Genomic DNA, 18,978 nt, shown 5'->3' on the forward strand with positions numbered 1-18,978 from the left:
TAAAAAAAAAAAAAAAAAAACATTTGACTTGAAAACATGTAAATACAATTTTGTGCTTGAAACATTTACGTGAAATACTGTAGAATTCCATTCATTCCTGGAGGATTGCGCCTACTAGTGAGTGCCAATATGGCTTCAAAGCCTCTCAATGGCCAATACATAGAATTAGCAATCCAGGGTTTATATACACTATATACTGCTCTGGAAAAAATTAAGAGACCACTGCAAAATGATCAGTTTTTCTGGTTTTACTATTGATAGGTATGTGTTTGGGTAAAATTATTTTTTTTGTTTTATTCTATAAACTGCTGACAATATTTCTCCCAAATTCCAAATAAAAATAATATCATTTAGAGCATTTATTTGCAGAAACTGAAAACTGGTCAAAATAACAAAAAAGATGCGTGTTGTCAGACCTTGAATAATGCATGTTTATTCAGCGCATGTGACAAATACAATTTGATTGGACTCTGGAGCAGTCGAAACGCCTTCTCTGGAGTGATGAATCATGCTTCACCATCTGGCAGTCCAATGGACGAATATGGGTTTAGCGGATGCCAGGAGAATGCTAACTGCCCGAATGCATAGTGCCAACTGTAAAGTTTGGTGGAGGAGGAATAATGGTCTGGGGCTGTTCCAGTCAATGGAAATCTAAACACTACAGCATACAATTAACATTTAGATGATTCTGTGCTTCCAACTTTGTGGCAACAGTTTGGGGAAGGCCCTTTCCTGTTTCACCATGACAATGCCTCCGTGCACAAAGCGAGGTCCATACAGAAATGGTTTGTCGAGATCAGTGTGGAAGAACTTGACTGGCCTGCACAGAGCCCTGACCTCAACCCCATTAAACACATTTGGGATGAATTGGAACGCTGACTGCGAGCCAGGCCTAATCGTCCAACATCAATGCCCGACCTCACTAATGCTCTTGTGCCTGAATGGAAGCAAGTCCCTGCAGGAATGTTCCAACATATAAGGGAAAGCTGTAATAGCTGTAATAGAGGCTGTAATAGCAGCAAAGGTACCAAATCCATATTAATGCCCATGATTTTGGAAAGAGATGTGTTGACGAGCAGGTGTACACATACTTTTAGTCATGTAGTGTACATCATTGGTGAAGACAGATGGGAAGAGGCGAAGCTTATCTTTGTTGAGAACAAAATTCAAGAGAACAGAACTAGACATAAGGTGCACAATTCATTAGACACTTGCCATCAAAAAGTATATTATGAGAAAAAGCGATACTGCCTGCTTATCTTTGAAGCCATTTCATGCAAGGATTTATCTTTGTGAGAGGGAGGATAATTATAGCAAGTGTTGATAGGAAGAATAAGGATGTGGTCTGGGTGAGAGGGGGAAAAGGATAATGGAGTTGGAGGAATAGTCTAACAGTAGGAAATTAGTGAGGATGGGGAAGATATCATGTAGGAAGGAGACATGGAGGGAGTGGATGATGTTACCTAAGGAGGGAGGTTTTGGCTAGGGTGAAATAGTAATTCCTCACGAAACCCAGAGAAACCAATATTTTGGTGATTTTCACAAAATGTGATCCATAGAATAGTCCTTCAGAGGAAGGATTGTTGACATATGACACTGGTATCTAAAAGCAGAATTTAGAAATAATTAATCAAAGTTGGCATATTTATGTGTTAAATCTAGCAGTTGTGAAACTGTGGAAAAATATACCTGCTCTGTCCTCACTGTGTTTCTTAATAGTTAGAGTCAGCTAAACCCAATAAAATCCACAAAAGTTTGCGAAATGTCAAATTTGTGAACTGTGAAAACATTACCTTGGAAAAACAATGCTTTGCTTAAACATAATTACAGTACAATCTCCATGATGGAGCTACGCTAACATGAATCAAAACAGACAGTTACTTGCTAGACAGACTAGCTAGCTAGCATAAAAGGTATTGTTTATATAAACATCGGCTCAGTTAATTACAGAAAGAATAAATACATAGTTGCTAACATTCAACAATATTCTGCTTTTACTTAACTAGCTACAAGACTAACGCTTAGCAAGGCATAAAGGAGCTTACAGGGGTGATATTGTTGCAGTTTTTAGAGGAAGCTTGTTTGCTTGATACATTTGTTACTGTTTCGTTCATCGACGTCATCATGGACCACTTTCATGCGATGACAAAAACGGCCAATAGATGGCGCCAATGCACCCTTCAATAGTAAATTAAACGGAATGATAGCGATTCTATGGCGGTTCCAACAGAGCCCTTATGGGTGTGAGTCGTTGGTTGGTATGAATTAATTTCACCCCGGGAAACTACATTTATAATTTTTTAGCTCTATGGTCTATCTGCAAGGTTTCTATTTTTGATGGGCATCCCAGTCATCAAGCCAGAGTCGCTGACTGTGTGTGTATGGTCTCTTGTCCATTAGTCATGTGTCTTACTACACTGCCTAGTCTGATGTCACACAACCATAGCTGCTGGAATTCGTTTGGGACTATTAAAGGCTCGAGTGAGTGCACCACTTTTGTGAAATAATATATTTTTCTGAAATAAAAACATGTTTTTCTCCATTGCCCCTACTTCCCGCAGCTATGCACACAATGCGAACTCAGTCAGATGATGCAGAATACTTTTTTACATGATTTTTGCTGCCTCCCACAGGGAAAAAAACTAAGTTGGCTACATTATATGTTCACTTCTAACCCAAATCACTTTATTTGGCTCACACACTAAATTCATGTTTCCCCTAGGATAAAATGGGGCATTTAAAAGGGCGTTTCTGTTTTGCCAACTCACACAGAATTTCATTATTAATAACTTATCATTATAAAACTTATTGGATAGACAAAATCTGTTGTTTAATGCTTTTTAGCCCTCAATCTACAACTTTATTAAGACAACTACCTCCCTTTTGTCTACATCCTAAAATCATTTTTACCAAATCAACTTTGCCATTTTTCAATCATTTAAATGCTGTTGTCGATAATAGCTCATTGCAGCCAGTCATATGGCTTCCTCTATCGATTCATCAGAATCTTTCAAAGACCTGTGAATGAGAGACTAGCTGCCCTCGTAATACCCACACATAGACCCCCAACTAGTGTTCTATCTCTCTCTTTCTGTCTGTCTCTCTGTCTCTGTCTCTGCCTCTGTCTCTGTCTCTGTCTCTCTCTTTCTCTCTCTCTCTCTCTCTCTCTCTCTCTCTCTCTCTCTCTCTCGCTCTCTCTCTCAATTTCAATTCAATTTAAGGGCTTTATTGGTATGGGACACATGTTAACTTTGCCAAAGCAAGTGAAGTACATAATAAACAAAAGTGAAATAAACAATACAAATTAACAGTAAACCTTACACTCACAGAAGTTCCAAAAGAATAAAGAAATGTCAAATGTTATATTATGTCTATATACAGTGTGTAACGATGTGCAAATAGTTAAAGTACAAAAGGGAAAATAAATAAACATACATATGGGTTGTATTTACAATGGTGTTTGTTCTCTCTCTCTCTCTCTCTCTGTCTCACTCTTTCTTCCTGTCGCTCTTCCTCTCACTTCTCTGAAGCGGGGATGTGCGCGCTAGAACAGGAAATGAATGCAGACAGAAGAGGCAGGCAAGCTGCGACTGGCACACACACAAAGAGCACTCTCCCTCACACACACACACACACACACGCACGCACGCACACAAACACACACACACACACACGCACGCACGCACGCACGCACACGCACACACACACATTCTCTCTCACACACACACACACTGCCCTCCAACCAGAGCTGGAACCTTTCAGCCCCAGGTGAAAAGACAGAAAGCGGAGGAGGGGAGTGGAGGCCGGCCAGAGGAAGAAGAAGGAGAGGGCAGGGGGGATCAGTGAGAAGAAAAGAGTGAAAGACAGAACAGAGCAACCTGTTCGTGAGATCTGGGACTCTGCTGAAGAAACCGTGGGAGCTGGGAACACAGGCTATAGGATGGTTTTGCTGTCCTCTTGCTCCAGGTACATTTTCTGCAAAAACCTTTTAATAGACTTATTTATATTGTGATTGTTGTACCTTATCACACCTTGTTACTGAGAAGTGTATGTTTTTTTTTTTTTTTTTTTTGGCATGGCAGAAATGTTGTTTGAGGGTTCTGTAGGGAAGTAGGACCTTTATTTAACAAGCCAGGAGCGAGGGCTCTTATTCGAATGTATGAAAACAACACAAGTTTAACGCTAGATGCCCAGTGTGTGACTGCTGTTTGGCTGTTGTTGTCTGTGTTTGACCAATCACATACTTAGTGAAAGGGTGAATGTTCACCATGGATGTTGTTGTGATTCTGTCACATGCGAATCACTCAGGAAAATTACGATTGTGTCACGTGTTGATCTCTGAGAATGATCTTGTGGTGTTTGGTCAACACCCCAGTGGTCATGATTCATATTCATTTCTAAACCTTCACCTTCGGGTTTAGTTTTTCATCGCTTTCTGTGGCTAATCTCAGCATTTGATTTTATGACAGCCATACATTCAGAGATAGTATGGGTGTCCCTTTATATTCCTCTCTTTCTCTGTTTTGAGTGTGTTGTTGAGTGTGTTGTTGAGTGTGTTGTTGGGTGTGTTTACAGGACAGGAACAAATTGAGTGTATGTGTCCCTGGAGCACTCACACTACATTCCTGCCCCTGCCTGGTTGGGGTGGGTGTGGAGGGAAAGAGGGTAGTGCCGCGGGCTCGGTTATACACATACAGGTGTAGGATCTTAATTAGATCCCTTTTTTGTTGATGAGAGTGTTCCTGCACCGCAGGAAATGCAGATGAGCTTTACATACATACACTCTCACATAGGGTTGTTTTTAACAGTATCAGACTTTTCATGTAACCTACTTTTGGCCTGCTAACACCATAACCACCGATCAAAAGCAACATTATGGACTAAACTTTCAAGTCCTGTTGCTGCAGGATTAATTTGCTGCGACAATATAGATCCTACATCTGCGCAGGACACATTCCAGCAAGTCCACCCTCCCTCCTATTGAGACACTTCTGTGGTCTCACAAACCAACATCACCTTGTTCAGGTGTTTTGGTTCATTTTTGAATAGCAGAAATGAACCATTGGTTCATAGTGGTTATGTGACTACTTTTATTTATTTAACTAGGCAAGTAAGTTAAGATCAAATTCTTATTTACAATAACAGCCAAGGAACAGTGGGTTAACTGCCTTGTTCAGGGGAAGAACAACAGATTTTTTACCTTGTCAGCTCAGGGATTCTAGCAACCTTTCAGTTGCTGGCCCAACGCTCTACCCACTCAGCCACCCATTTCATGTGGTTGCATTAACCACCATCACTGCTTTTCTCCTGAATCCTTAAAGCTCTAAGATTATGTGTCATTGTTCTGCCTTGAGCTCAGCATAGCCTTATTTGAAAGGTTAACAAAATCAGAGAATAGAGAGCAGTGCTAAATTTGTAACAAGGTTTAATGTCGAGGCCTGGGAGTGTGGAGCGCCACAGTTCAGAGGTGTCCCATATTTGCAGGGGTAAGCTTAGCAGCGCAGCCTTACTCTTTTCCATCCTAGACATCCGGCCAGGAACCAGAGACACTGAGCGAGGTCAAAGGGAGCCCAACCAGAGGAAAAAGAGAGGTTTCCGTATTTAAACACAGGCTGAATGGGATCTGCCTCCTCCAATTGTTCTCCCTTTTCATCAGCCTTTTTGAGTTGGAGGGTGTTCCTCAACAGCATAGCTACCAACCCAGCAAGGATGTTCGTTGAGTGTTAGATACTGTATTTGTTATTTTGAGCCAATAATAAGACATTCATGCTACAACAGACACTTTCTGAACACAAAAAGTCTACAATCACACGTGATAAAGTTATGAAAACATTGTGCATTGTAAGAAATAAATGCATGTGTGTGATTGAAATGGTACAGTGAAAGGCAAGAACAATGTACAGAATCTGTTCTGAAAACATTTTACAAGCATTTTGGGAACGTTTTGAGACCCAGAAAAAGTTTGCTGGGACGGGCACTCTTTTCTGACTTGCACTGACATGATGAATCACTGCATTGAGCATATCGATCATTCTTTCTGTCCCTTTCTGTCCGTTCCCAGAGGGAGGGAGTCACTGAAATGTTATCAAATGTTATCAAGTCGTTATCAAGTCGTCAAACAGGTTACTTTTCTCTACAAGAAGCGCCCTAGTTCAATCCTATGAAACTCTGCATTTTCACAAAGCCCTATTTGTTATGTCATGTTAGGAGATATGGATACATGAGCAGTGAGCTTGGCACTGAGAGTTTGTGTGGCTTTATCTCTGGAGCCGGGTTAGGCGCTCCCTTCTTGGGGTTCTGTTCCTTTGGTAAACCGCAGGATTGCCATTCCGGTGGGCCAACTCCCTCCCTCTATTCAGTGTAGAAGCGGTGGCTGGGCTGTTCCGCTCTCTCTGTCTCCACCCTCTGCTCTCTCAGGCTGTTAACCAGTTTTGTTGTTAGGTTGGAGTGAATGATGGGAGTGGCTTACAGGTTACATGCAGAGGTGGAGCTGGAAGAGGCCAGTGTTTACAGTGTAAACAAAGCAGAGAGGGATAAAGGGAATAGCTGGCCAGTGATTTTTTTCTCTTTTCCCCTTCTCTATCTTTCTCCCCTCTCTCTCTTTATCTCTAAACCCTCTTTCTCTCATTTTCTCTTTCTCTAAGTTCTCTCAATCTCTCATCCCTCTTTCTTCCCACTGCAGCGACAGACACAGAAAGGATATATCACTTGACTAGTCCTGCCTTGTCCCCTCTCCCTCCCCAGAGTTATTTTTAATTGTCAGTCCTTCGTCACTGGTTAATTACCTGAGCAGTGAGCACATCTGATCACGTAGTAGAATCAGGTTAGGCCAGAAATACAAGCCAGACACGTTGTAGCATTAGCAGACGTGCTCTGTGGGCTGTTCTACTACTGGTCTATGGGAATTGCTCAAGCTGCACTGTGTTGTTCTAAGAGAAGTTGGTGCATAAGACAAATCTATTGAGAGGATACACCTGTACAAGAACATGCTGTATGCTATGTAGTGTTAAAATACACTGCCATTGTGTTTGACTACTGGTATTTGGGCCTGCACACAATGGCAAGCATTATGCAGTGTCAGTCATTAGTAATAATAAAGAAAGCCGTTCAATCTACCTGCAATTGAGAATACTGATATAAAAACATAGAACAAGCATACAAATGCAATGTATTTTCATTTTCAGTGTTGAAATAGGCAAATACCACCATTTCCCTTAGGTTAAAGAGAGTTGTGTTTCCTTGAGTGGTAGACAGTGTGTGGTTTAGCGTTGTGGTCTGAGATAAGAGAGACATATATGTGTGTGGTTGTGTGTCTGTGTGATATTCTCAAGATGTGAGACAAAGAGGGTTCACTTGGTTTCTATGTCAACATCTTTTGACTGCTCTAAATTGGCATTGAGGAGAGAGGTCAACTCGTTCTCACTTTTTAAACAAGACCAAAACAGGCTATGATGTCAAAATGGATGTGGAATTTTCCTATTGTGTGTGAAGTGAGGTCTGTTTATGCACATGTGTGGGCGTGCATTGTATGTGCATGCATGTGACCTTTCAGCTGATCTAAGGTCAGTTTTGACCCCTAAGGATTACAGTTAGTAAAGGGGATTTGTGTAGGGTATGCTGCTCCCAGATCTGTGATGAGGAACGATTTCCATCGCCAGCACATCCTGTTTCATGATGTCTGGCCTGCCACGGACTGGTCGGTGTTATGATATATTTTGGCATGTTGCTGAGAACAACACTACTTTTTACTGCTTCTCTCTTTGTGTATGACCTAGCCCAGCCAGCCCAAAGAGAGGAAGGAACTACCACTAAACTGTCACACTCGCAAATCAAACAATGCAGATATTCATTAAAATCCTGAAAATAAGGGTTAGCCAAATGATTGACTGGGACAGACAAACACGCAGAGGAGAGGAGAGGAGAGACAAGGTATTTATAGGATGTTTAAAGCTTAGGAAAGGCTTCCGGTGCTGTGATTTTTCACCAGTCAGGGAAAATCTGTAATATTTACAATGACCATGAAAAACACCATGAAAATATCATCCTCTACCAAATGACATTATACTCTACCATTATACATTACACTCTACCAAACTAGTTAGTTAGTGCAACAAGAGGTGACAACGCCTGCCAGAGACCCGAATACTTGCATTGGCTCCCCAAGATAATACCTAGGGTTTAGCTTAACAGGCTAACACAATCTGATGACATGCATAGTCTAAAGAAAGCTAAAAGGGAACATATGACATGTTCTGCTTTTTTCATGACATAACACATGTCCATTTTAGGGCTTGAAACAGTACATTTTAAGCCCTAAAATGGACATGCATATCAACCAAATCAAATGCATTCCACCCAACTTCCTTAAAGGACTTATATGAAACTTCTAAATGGAGAACAGCATTATCATGACAGGTAATTTCCACATTTGCTGGATTGACAGATGTCCAGATGTGTCACAAGCAGTGCTGTCATGATATAGAGCTATAGGGGGTTGACTATTATATCTACTGGTAGTGTGTGTGTGACCACTTGGCAGCTGGGTAATCTTTGAAGTTAAACATTATCTGTTGACAATGGACGTGTGGGTCGTGGCCATGTAGTGTTGGTGCTTCAACTGAAATGACCTAACGTACACATTCACATATACAGATATACCATTTGATAGTGACAAAATCATGTGTACTGCAATATGTATATGTATATTTAAAAATGTGAAGATGTACAGTTGAAGTCGGATGTTTACATACACTTAGGTTGGAGTCATTCAAACTAGTTTTTCAACCACTCCACAAATTTCTTGTTAACAAACTATAGTTTTGGAAAGTCGGTTAGGACATCTACTTTGTGCATGACACAAGTCATTTTTCCAACAATTGTTTACAGACAGATTATTTAACTTATAATTCACTGTGTCACAATTCCAGTGACTGTGCCTTTAAACAACTTGGAAAATTCCAGAAAATTATGTCATGGCTTTAGAAACTTCTGATAGGCTAATTGACATCATTTGAGTCAATTGGAGTTGTACCTGTGGATGTATTTCACGGCCTACCATCAAACACAGTGCCTCTTTGCTTGACATCATGGGAAATCAAAATGAATCAGCCAAGACCCCAGAAAACAATTGTAGACCTTCACAAGTCTGGTTCATCCTTGGGAGCAATTTCCAAACGCCCGAAGGTACCACGTTCATCTGTACAAACAATAGTATGCAAGTATAAACACCACGGGACCACGCAGCTGTCATACCGCTCAGGAAGGAGACGGGTTCTGTCTCCTGGAGATGAACTAGAGATGATTGATTTGCGAAAAGTGCAAATCAATCCCAGAACAACAGAAAATGACCTTGTGACGATGCTGGCGAAAACAGGTACAAAAGTGTGTATATCCACAGTAAAACGAGTCCTATATCAACATGACCTGAAAGGCCGCTCAGCAAGGAAGAGGCCACTGCTCCATAAAAAAAGCCAGACCACGGTTTGCAACTGCACATGGGGAAAAATATCGTACTTTTGGAGAAATGTCCTCTGGTCTGATGAAACAAAAATGGAACTGTTTGGCCATAATGACCATCATTATGTTTGGAGGAAAAAGGGGGAGGCTTGCAAACCGAAGAACATCCCAACAGTGAGGCAGCATCATGTTGTGGGGGTGCTTTGTTACAGGAGGGACTGGTGCACTTCACCAAATAGATGGCCACATGAGGAAGTAAAATTATGTGGATATATTGAGGCAAAATCTCAAGACATCAGTCAGGAAGTTAAAGCTTAGTCGCAAATGGGTCTTCCAAATGGACAATGACCCCAAGAATACTTCCAAAGTCGTGGCAAAATGGCTTCAGGACAAGAAAGTCAAGGTATTGGAGTGGCCATCACAAAGCCCTGACCTCAATCCGATAGAATATTTGTGGGCAGAACTGAAAAAGCGTGTGCGAGCAAGGAGGCCTACAAACCTGACTCAGTTACACCAGTTCTGTCAGGAGGAATGGACCAAAATTCACCCAACTTATTGTGGGAAGCCTGTGGAAGGCTACCCAAAACGTTTGACCCAAGTTAAACAATTTACAGGCAATGCTACCAAATACTAATTGAGTGTATTTAAACTTCTGACCCACTGGGAATGTGATGAAAGCAATAAAAGCTTAAATAAATAATTATTTATACTATTATTCTGACATTTCACGTTCTTAAAATAAAGTGGTGATCCTAACGGACCTTAGACAGAGAATTTTTACTAGGATTAAATGTCAGAAATTGTGAAAAACTAAGTTTAAATGTTTTTGGCTAAGGTGTATGTAAACTTTCGACTTCAACTGTATATGTACAGAACATACTGTATATCTACAAGAACAGTAAGGTAATGCAATACCTTTGTAAAGTATGAGTAATGTAGTGAACCAATTTTTATATTTTTTTGTTCCCTTTAGGAGGCCTGCAGTGGAGCCTTGACCGTCCTTGGGGAAAGAGAGGGGGTGTGGCCACAACAGACACTGCCACGGCCACCACGCTGCCACAATGTCCTCCTTGGTGTGCAACATGGGGCTGGTGCTGGTAGAGTTTGAGTACCAGTACACGGGCCGTGACGGGGGCCTGGTGTCCATCAAGCCCAACGAACGATACATCCTGCTGGCCAAGACCAACGACCACTGGTGGCACGTGAGGAAGAACGAGCAAGCAAGGCCCTTCTATATACCCGCTAAATATGTCAAGGAGCTCCCCGCAGAGTTCCCATCCCCGCTGGACTTTGCTGACCCACCCAGTCCCGATTTGGTCCTGGTTCCTGGGCCGGTGCCAGTGTCAGTCCCAAAGCACTCCGTACCAGACCAGGCAGAAACGAGGGCAGGAGATGAGGTGACTATCCGTCTCCGCTCCCCGAAGAGACATCAGAAGACTGAGCACCGCATGTCCACATTTGGCGTACCCTTAGAATTCCACGACCAGTCTCCCAGGGCATTGAAGAGCGGCGAGCTGAACGACTCTCTGCCGGGCCTTCACTCCACCGTTGCCCTTGAGGTCCCCTTAACAGTGCCCTCGCCTCAAGCCAACAATAGTGCCAAACACAAGAAGCAATTAAGCCTGAGTTCCGGTGTGCTCTTCGGCTCTTCCCTGTCGGTGGAGGAGCCTCTCTCCCTGAACCCCCGAGCCCCCAGCTTCAGCCCAGCTGACCCCCTCCAACGGCCCTCCCAGGCCATCCCAGTGGAGAGGTCCCTCATTCCTGATGCCGAGGTCACCGGTGGTGGGATTCCCCATCAGGAACCTCTGAAAGAGCCGGAATGTCCTCTGGAGCTGGAGGAGGGAGAAAATGAGAAATCTAGTGTGGAGCCTGAGGACGAATCGAAGGAGGACACTGAGAATATTTATGAATCCATATTGGACCTGAAGCTGGATGAGTCCCCTATAATAGTGGAGAAGGCCCCGACAGTGAGTCCTGCTGCTGTGGCTGAACCTACACCTGTTATCATTCCCACTTCTCCATCTCCAACACAGACACAGGTAAAAGTATTATCTGTAAAGTGGTTGTAAGTAGTGAACCTGCAGTGCGACTTGCCTATTTGATCGCATTGGGGCCACAGTCTTTCCCTCACACTATGTATGTACCTATGAAGGGATGACTGTTGATTAAAGGTGAGGCCCTTCATTACATGGGGCCTTTACGGGGCCTTTTACAGTTCATAGAGTAATAGTATCAAATCAAATCAATTTTTTTATATAGCCCTTCGTACATCAGCTGATATCTCAAAGTGCTGTACAGAAACCCAGCCTAAAACCCCAAACAGCAAGCATTGCAGGTGTTGAAGCACGTTGGCTAGGAAAAACTCCCTAGAAAGGCCAAAACCTAGGAAGAAACCTAGTAAGGGACCAGGCTATGAGGGGTGGCCAGTCCTCTTCTGGCTGTGCCGGGTGGAGATTATAACAGAACATGGCCAAGATGTTCAAATGTTCATAAATTACCAGCATGGTCAAATAATAGGTCTGGGACAGGTAGCACGTCCGGTGAACAGGTCAGGATTCCATAGCCGCAGGCAGAACAGTTGAAACTGGAGCAGCGGCATGGCCAGGTGGACTGGGGACAGCAAGGAGTCATCATGCCAGGTAGTCCTGAGGCATGGTCCTAGGGCTCAGGTCCTCCGAGAGAGAGAAAGACAGAGAGAAAGAGAGAATTAGAGAGAGCATACTTAAATTCACACAGGACACCTGATAAGACAGGAGAAGTACTCCAGATATAACAAATTGATCCTAGACCCTGACACATCAACTACAGCAGCATAAATACTGGAGGCTGAGACAGGAGGGGTCAGGAGACACTGTGGCCCCATCCGATGATACCCCCGGACAGGGCCAAACAGGAAGGATATAACCCCACCCACTATGCCAAAGCACAGCCCCCACACCACTAGAGGGATATCTTCAAGCACCAACTTACCATCCTGAGACATGGCAGAGTATAGCCCACAAAGATCTCCGCCACGGCACAACCCAAGGGGAGGGGGCGCCAACCCAGACAGGAAGATCACATCAGTGACTCAACCCACTCAAGTGACGCACCCCTCCTAGGGACGGCATGAAAGAACACCAGTAAGCCAGTGACTCAGCCCCTGTAATAGGGTTAGAGGCAGAGAATCCCAGTGGAAAGAGGGGAACCGGCCAGGCAGAGACAGCAAGGGTGGTTCGTTGCTCCAGAGCCTTTCCGTTCACCTTCACACTTGTGGGCCAGACTACACTCAATCATATGACCCACTGAAGAGATGAGTCTTCAGTAAAGACTTAAAGGTTGAGACCGAGTTTGCGTCTCTCACATGGGTAGGCAGACCATTCCATAAAAAATGGAGCTCTATAGGAGAAAGCCCTGCCTCCAGCAGTTTGCTTAGAAATTCTAGGGACAATTAGGAGGCCTGCGTCTTGTGACCGTAGCGTACGTGTAGGTATGTACGGCAGGACCAAATCAGAGAGATACAGTGCCTTGCGAAAGTATTCGGCCCCCTTTGGCAAAAGGTCGCAAAGTTCAAGGGGGCCGAATACTTTCGCAAGGCACTGTAGGTAGGAGCAAGCCCATGTAAAGCCAGTGTAGGGAGGCTAGCACTGGAGTAATATGATCCAATTTTGGGGTTCTAGTCAGGATTCTAGCAGCCGTATTTAACACTAACCAAAGTTTATTTAGTGCTTTATCCGGGTAGCCGGAAAGTAGAGCATTGCAGTAGTCTAACCTAGAATTAACAAAAGCATCATTTTTGGACAGAAAGTTTCTGATTTTTGCAATGTTACGTAGATGGAAAAAAGCTGTCCTTGAAACAGTCTTGATATGTTCGTCAAAAGAGAGATCAGGGTCCAGAGTAACGCCGAGGTCCTTTACAGTTTTATTGGAGACGACTGTACAACCATTAAGATTAATTGTCAGATTCAACAGAAGATCTCTTTGTTTCTTGGGACCTAGAACAAGCATCTATGTTTGTCCGAGTTTAAAAGTAGAAAGTTTGCAGCCATCCACTTCCTTATGTCTGAAACACAGGCTTCTAGCGAGGGCAATTTTGGGGCTTCACCAGGTTTCATTGAAATGTACAGCTGTGTGTCATCAGCATAGCAGTGAAAATTAACATTATGTTTTCGAATGACATCCCCAAGAGGTAAAATATATAGTGAAAACAACAGTGGTCCTAAATCGGAACAGTGAGGAACACCGAAATTTACAGTTGATTTGTCAGAGGACAAACTGATATCTTTCCGACAGATAAGATCTAAACCAGGCCAGGTTTAGATCTAGACCAATTTGGGTTTCTAATCTCTCCAAAAGAATGTGGTGATCGATGGTATCAAAAGCAGCTCTAAGGTCTAGGAGCACGAGGACAGATGCAGAGCCTCGGTCTGATGCCATTAAAAGGTAATTTACCACCTTCACAAGTGCAGTCTCAGTGCAATGATGGGGTCTAAAACCAGACTGAAGCATTTCGTATACATTGTTTGTCTTCAGGAAGGCAGTGAGTTGCTGCACAACAGCCTTTTCTAAATTTTTTGAGAGGAATGTAAAATTCGGTATAGGCCAATAGTTTTTCATATTTTCTGGGTCAAGGTTTGGCTTTTTCAAGAGAGGCTTTATTAATGACACTTTTAGTGAGTTTGGTACACATCCGGTGGATAGAGAGCCGTTTATTATGTTCAACATAGGAGGGCCAAGCACAGGAAGCAGCTCTTTCAGTAGTTTAGTTGGAATAGGGTCCAGTATGCAGCTTGAAGGTTTAGAGGCCATGATTATTTTCATCATTGTGTCAAGAGATATAGTACTAAAACACTTGAGTGTCTCTCTTGATCCTAGGTCCTGGAAGAGTTGTGCAGACTCAGGACAACTGAGCTTTGAAGGAATACGCAGATTTAAAGAGGAGTCCGTAATTTGCTTTCTAATAATCATGATCTTTTCCTCAAAGTTCATGAATTTATCACTGCTAAAGTGAAAGCCATCCTCACTTGGGGAATGCTGCTTTTTAGTTAGCTTTGCAACAGTATCAAAAATAAATTTTGGATTGTTCTTATTTTCCTCAATTAAGTTGGAAAAATAGGATGATCGAGCAGCAGTGAGGGCTCTTCGATACTGCACGGTCTTTCCAAGCTAGTCTGAAGACTTCCAGTTTGGTGTGGCGCCATTTCCGTTCCAATTTTCTGGAAGCTTGCTTCAGAGCTCGGGTATTTTCTGTATACCAGGGAGCTAATTTCTTATGAGAAATGTTTTTAGTTTTTAGGGGTGCAACTGCATCTAGGGTATTGCGCAAGGTTAAATTGAGTTCCTCAGTTAGGTGGTTAACTGATTTTTGTCCTCTGACTTCCTTGGGTAGGCAGAGGGAGTCTGGAAGGGCATCAAGGAATCTTTGTGTTGTCTGTGAATTTATAGCACGACTTTTGATGCTCCTTGGTTGGGATCTGAGCAGATTATTTGTTGCAATTGTCCAGGATAGTCCAGGATTATGAGGAAAAACATTAAGATCCACAACATTTATTCCATGGGACAAAACTAGGTCCAGAGTATGACTGTGACAGTGAGTAGGTCCAGAGACATGTTGGACAAAACCCACTGAGTCGATGATGGCTCCGAAAGCCTTTTGGAGTGGGTCTGTGGACTTTTCCATGTGAATATTAAAGTCACCAAAAATTAGAATATTATCTGCCATGACTACAAGGTCCGATAGGATTTCATGGTACTCAATGAGGAACGCTGTATATGGCCCAGGAGGCCTGTAAACAGTAGCTATAGAAAGTGATTGAGTAGGCTGCATAGATTTCATGACTAGAAGCTCAAAAGACGAAAACGTCATTTTTTTTGTATTGTAAATGTTAGCAACACCTCCGCCTTTGCGGGATGCACGGGGGATATGGTCACTAGTGTAACCAGGAGGTGAGGCCTCATTTAACACAGTAAATTCATCAGGCTTAAGCCATGTTTCAGTCAAGCCAATCACATCAAGATTATGATCAGTGATTAGTTCATTGACTATAATTGCCTTTGAAGTAAGGGATCTAACATTAAGTAGCCCTATTTTGAGTTGTGAGGTATCACGATCTCTTTCAATAATGACAGGAATGGAGGAGGTCCTTATCCTAGTGAGATTGCTAAGGCGAACACCGCCATGTTTAGTTTTGCCCAACCCAGGTCGAGGCACAGACAATGGGGATAGCTGAGCTGACAACACTGACTGTGCTAGTGACAGACTCCACTAAGCTGGCAGGCTAGCTAACAGCAAATAGTTGGAATAGCATATCAAGTCAGACAGGTAACACTGTGGGCAGGGTGCAGAAGAACCTGTTCACAGATGGACATTTTCTTTCCTCCATAACTTAAGATACCACAGGGAGGCACTGTCTTCAACTAAATGTTGTTGAGGAAATCAAGGTAGTTCCTGGCAACATCCACATATTCAGCTTCTGCCCCCAAGCCATAAGACTGCTAAATTGTTTGCTAAATAGTTAACCAAATAGCTACCCGGACTATCCGCATTGACCCTTTTTGCACAAACTTTTTGGCTCATCATATGCGTTGCTACTACAGTTTTTATCTGGCATAATATTGCTAGTTATATGTACACACAGTACATGGCCAAAAGTATGTGGTAACTCATTGCAAAATTATGGGCAATAATATGTGGTTGGTCCCCCCATTGCTGCTATAACAGCCACCACTCTGCTGGGAAGGCTTTCCACTAGATGATGATGGAATATTGCTGCGGGGACTTGCTTCCATGCAGCCGCAAGAGCATTAGTGAGGTCGGGCACTGATTAGGCCTGGCTCGCAGTCAGTGTTCCAATACATCCCAAAGGTGTTTGATGGGGTTGAGGTCCGGGCTCTGTGTAGGCCAGTCAAGTTCTTCCACACCGATCTCGACAAACCATTTCTGTATGGACCTCGTTTTGTGCACGGGGGCATTTTCATGCTGAAACAGGAAAGGGCCTCCCCTGAATTGTTGCCACAAAGTTGGAAGCACAGAATCATCTAGAAAGTCATTGAATGCTGTATCGTTAAGATTTCGCTTCACTGGAGCTAAGGGGCCTAGCCCAAACCATGGAGCTAAGGGGCATAGCTCCAGACCATTATTCCTTTTCCACCAAACTTTACAGTTGGCACTATGCATTGGGGCAGGTAGCGTTCTCCTGGCATCCGCCAAACCCAGATTTGTGCGTTAGACTGCCAGATGGTGAAACGTGATTCATCACTCCAGAGAATGCGTTTCCACTCCTCCACAGTCCAATGGCGGCAACCTTTACACCACTCCAGCCGATGGTTGGCATTGAGCATGGTGATCTTAGGCTTCTCGGCCATGGAAACCCATTTCATGAAGCTCCCGACAGCTCGGTACTGGCCCCCCGTGTATATAGGCAAGTTATTATGTATTACTCATTATGTATTTATTATTAAGTATTTTACTTTTCTATTATTTCTCTATTTTCTTTCTCTCTGCATTGTTGGAGTTAAATATTAAATATTCAAGTTAAAACATCAGGAAGAGATTTGTTTACCGTATTTCTGTCTGGTAACTTGATTTTTTCACTGAAAGTTTCAGTCAACTGATTCGTTGAACAAGTTCAACTTCTCAGCCTATAGTTCAGTCTTGAATCTGTGACTCCTCAATTGCCAATAGTGGTGAAGGAAGTGTTTTCAAAAGAAAATAGCAGGAATACAATGGTGATCAGCATGACCACTGCTGCCAGTGACATCACACACAATAGTCAGGAGAAACACATGAGGTTCTGTCTGCTAGCGTTAGTCATGAGGTTGTGGCCAGGCCGTTTAATGCTTTGGCCACAGAGATAATGAAATAGGGAGGACAGAGGAAACCATGGAAGACAAAAGAAAAGAGGGTCAGTTACAGGCCGGCACTGCTGAGGTAACGTCAACGGAGAATATGCTTTTTTGAGCCGTGGTGGCAGGAAGTGGTGAGTTTGACTCCAGGGGAAGAGGGGAATCAATCCAGGACGCTTTTCAAGTTTTCAAACAATATTAAAATGTAAAAGTTCTCTGGTTATACCACTCACACTCACAGTGATTTAAAGAGCTGTAAAAAGTGCATGAACATGTTTTTAGGTCAGATAGAGTAATAGGAAAATTATAGGAGAGACGGGAGGATCTAGGTCAGGGTTGTTCAGTGGGCGATTCCAAGCCAGCGCGGGTGATCTTGCAAAGAGATTGTTTTGGCAGATCTTGCATAGAAACTTCAGCGAAAGGATGGTTAACATGCTTTTTACATTTGTATCACAAACCATTTTTTTGAAAATCACGATGAAAGTGGCCATTTTACATGCATCCTGTAAGACCCTATTGTAATGCTCATCATGGGTGGAAGAAGAGGAGGACCAATGCACAGCGTGGTAGTGTTCATATTCTTTAATGAAACAACTGAACACTGGAAACACGGTGAAGAAAAACACAGAACAGAAAATAATCACCCACAACTCAAAGGTGAAACCAGGCTACCTAAGTATGGTTCTCAATCAGGGACAACGAATGATAGCTGCCTCTGATTGAGAACCATACCAGGCCAAACACAGAAATCCAAAATTATAGAAAAAAGAACATAGACTGCCCACGCCAACTCACGCCCTGACCATACTAAAACAAAGACAAAACAAAGGAACTAAGGTCAGAACGTGACACCTATAACCTGTGAACTGTACATGATACAGACAACATCTTGGTGTCATTATCCTCCTTTATAGTGTGCTCTAACATATGGAGTATGTCTAGATTCTGAAATAAAAATGTTCACATTAATTTGTTCATTAAAATAATTTCTAAGCTATCCTGAATCACCGCTTTACATGAACTGCAGAGATGATATGCATACCACCGCAGTCTAATGTTGTCACTTGAAAACAACACGACAAAAGACAACGTCAAACAACATATTCACTTATGGGGCAAGATACTTTGAAATACACATTTTCCTCATAAAGCCTGAACTTCTTCTCCCAAAGGAACTTTATCAGGCTTGGATCTGACTGGGAAGGGAGATATGTTATGATGCAGGAACCATGCAATTACAACGCTCAGACACAAGTATGTTGTGCAGAGAGGAGGGTCAAAGGCTTCAGATCTCTCATAGGCGCAAAGAGACAAACCTATTCAGGTGTCAAAAGTGGAGTCCCATGGTTTTGTCAGGTTTGGATTACAATTGACAGGCATTTATGTCAGAAGTTCGTGATCTGGTGACACTGAGAATGCAATAGATAGAGCCAGGGTAAGTTTAAAGTTCATGCTGTTCTAATGTAGTTTAAATATAATAAAAAAGTAGTTTAATGTTTGACTTTCGAGTCATTATTACCTGCCTGTTTTAAATTCTCTGATGATAATTTAAAAAAAATTGAATCTGCATTTTATGTTTGAGCTGCTGCACCAGTGTTAAGTTAACAATTGAATGTGTGTAACGCTCTTTGTCCTGCCTACTATCTGTGTAAAGTAATTCACATGTAACCATTCTATGTATTCAATATCTTATCTTTT

General features: G+C 42.7%; 1 protein-coding gene across 3 annotated transcripts in view; it reads left to right on the plus strand.

Annotated features, from left to right (window-relative positions):
- Positions 1-3,599: 3,599 nt before the first annotated feature.
- The window catches only part of LOC110538397 (rho GTPase-activating protein 12), a 39,582-nt gene continuing 24,203 nt past the window's right edge, over positions 3,600-18,978 (plus strand). The window contains exons 1-2 of one of the 3 annotated variants that reach the window (XM_021625189.2): positions 3,600-3,966; positions 10,430-11,495. In XM_021625189.2, the coding sequence (XP_021480864.2) occupies positions 10,518-11,495 (978 nt within the window). In that variant the 5' untranslated portion in view covers positions 3,600-3,966; positions 10,430-10,517. The remainder of the gene's footprint in view (positions 3,967-10,429; positions 11,496-18,978) is intronic. The other 2 variants (XM_021625188.2, XM_021625190.2) reach the window with 2 other exon arrangements.

The sequence above is a fragment of the Oncorhynchus mykiss genome, chromosome 12, assembly GCF_013265735.2.
Source record: "Oncorhynchus mykiss isolate Arlee chromosome 12, USDA_OmykA_1.1, whole genome shotgun sequence".
NCBI lineage: Eukaryota > Metazoa > Chordata > Actinopteri > Salmoniformes > Salmonidae > Oncorhynchus > Oncorhynchus mykiss.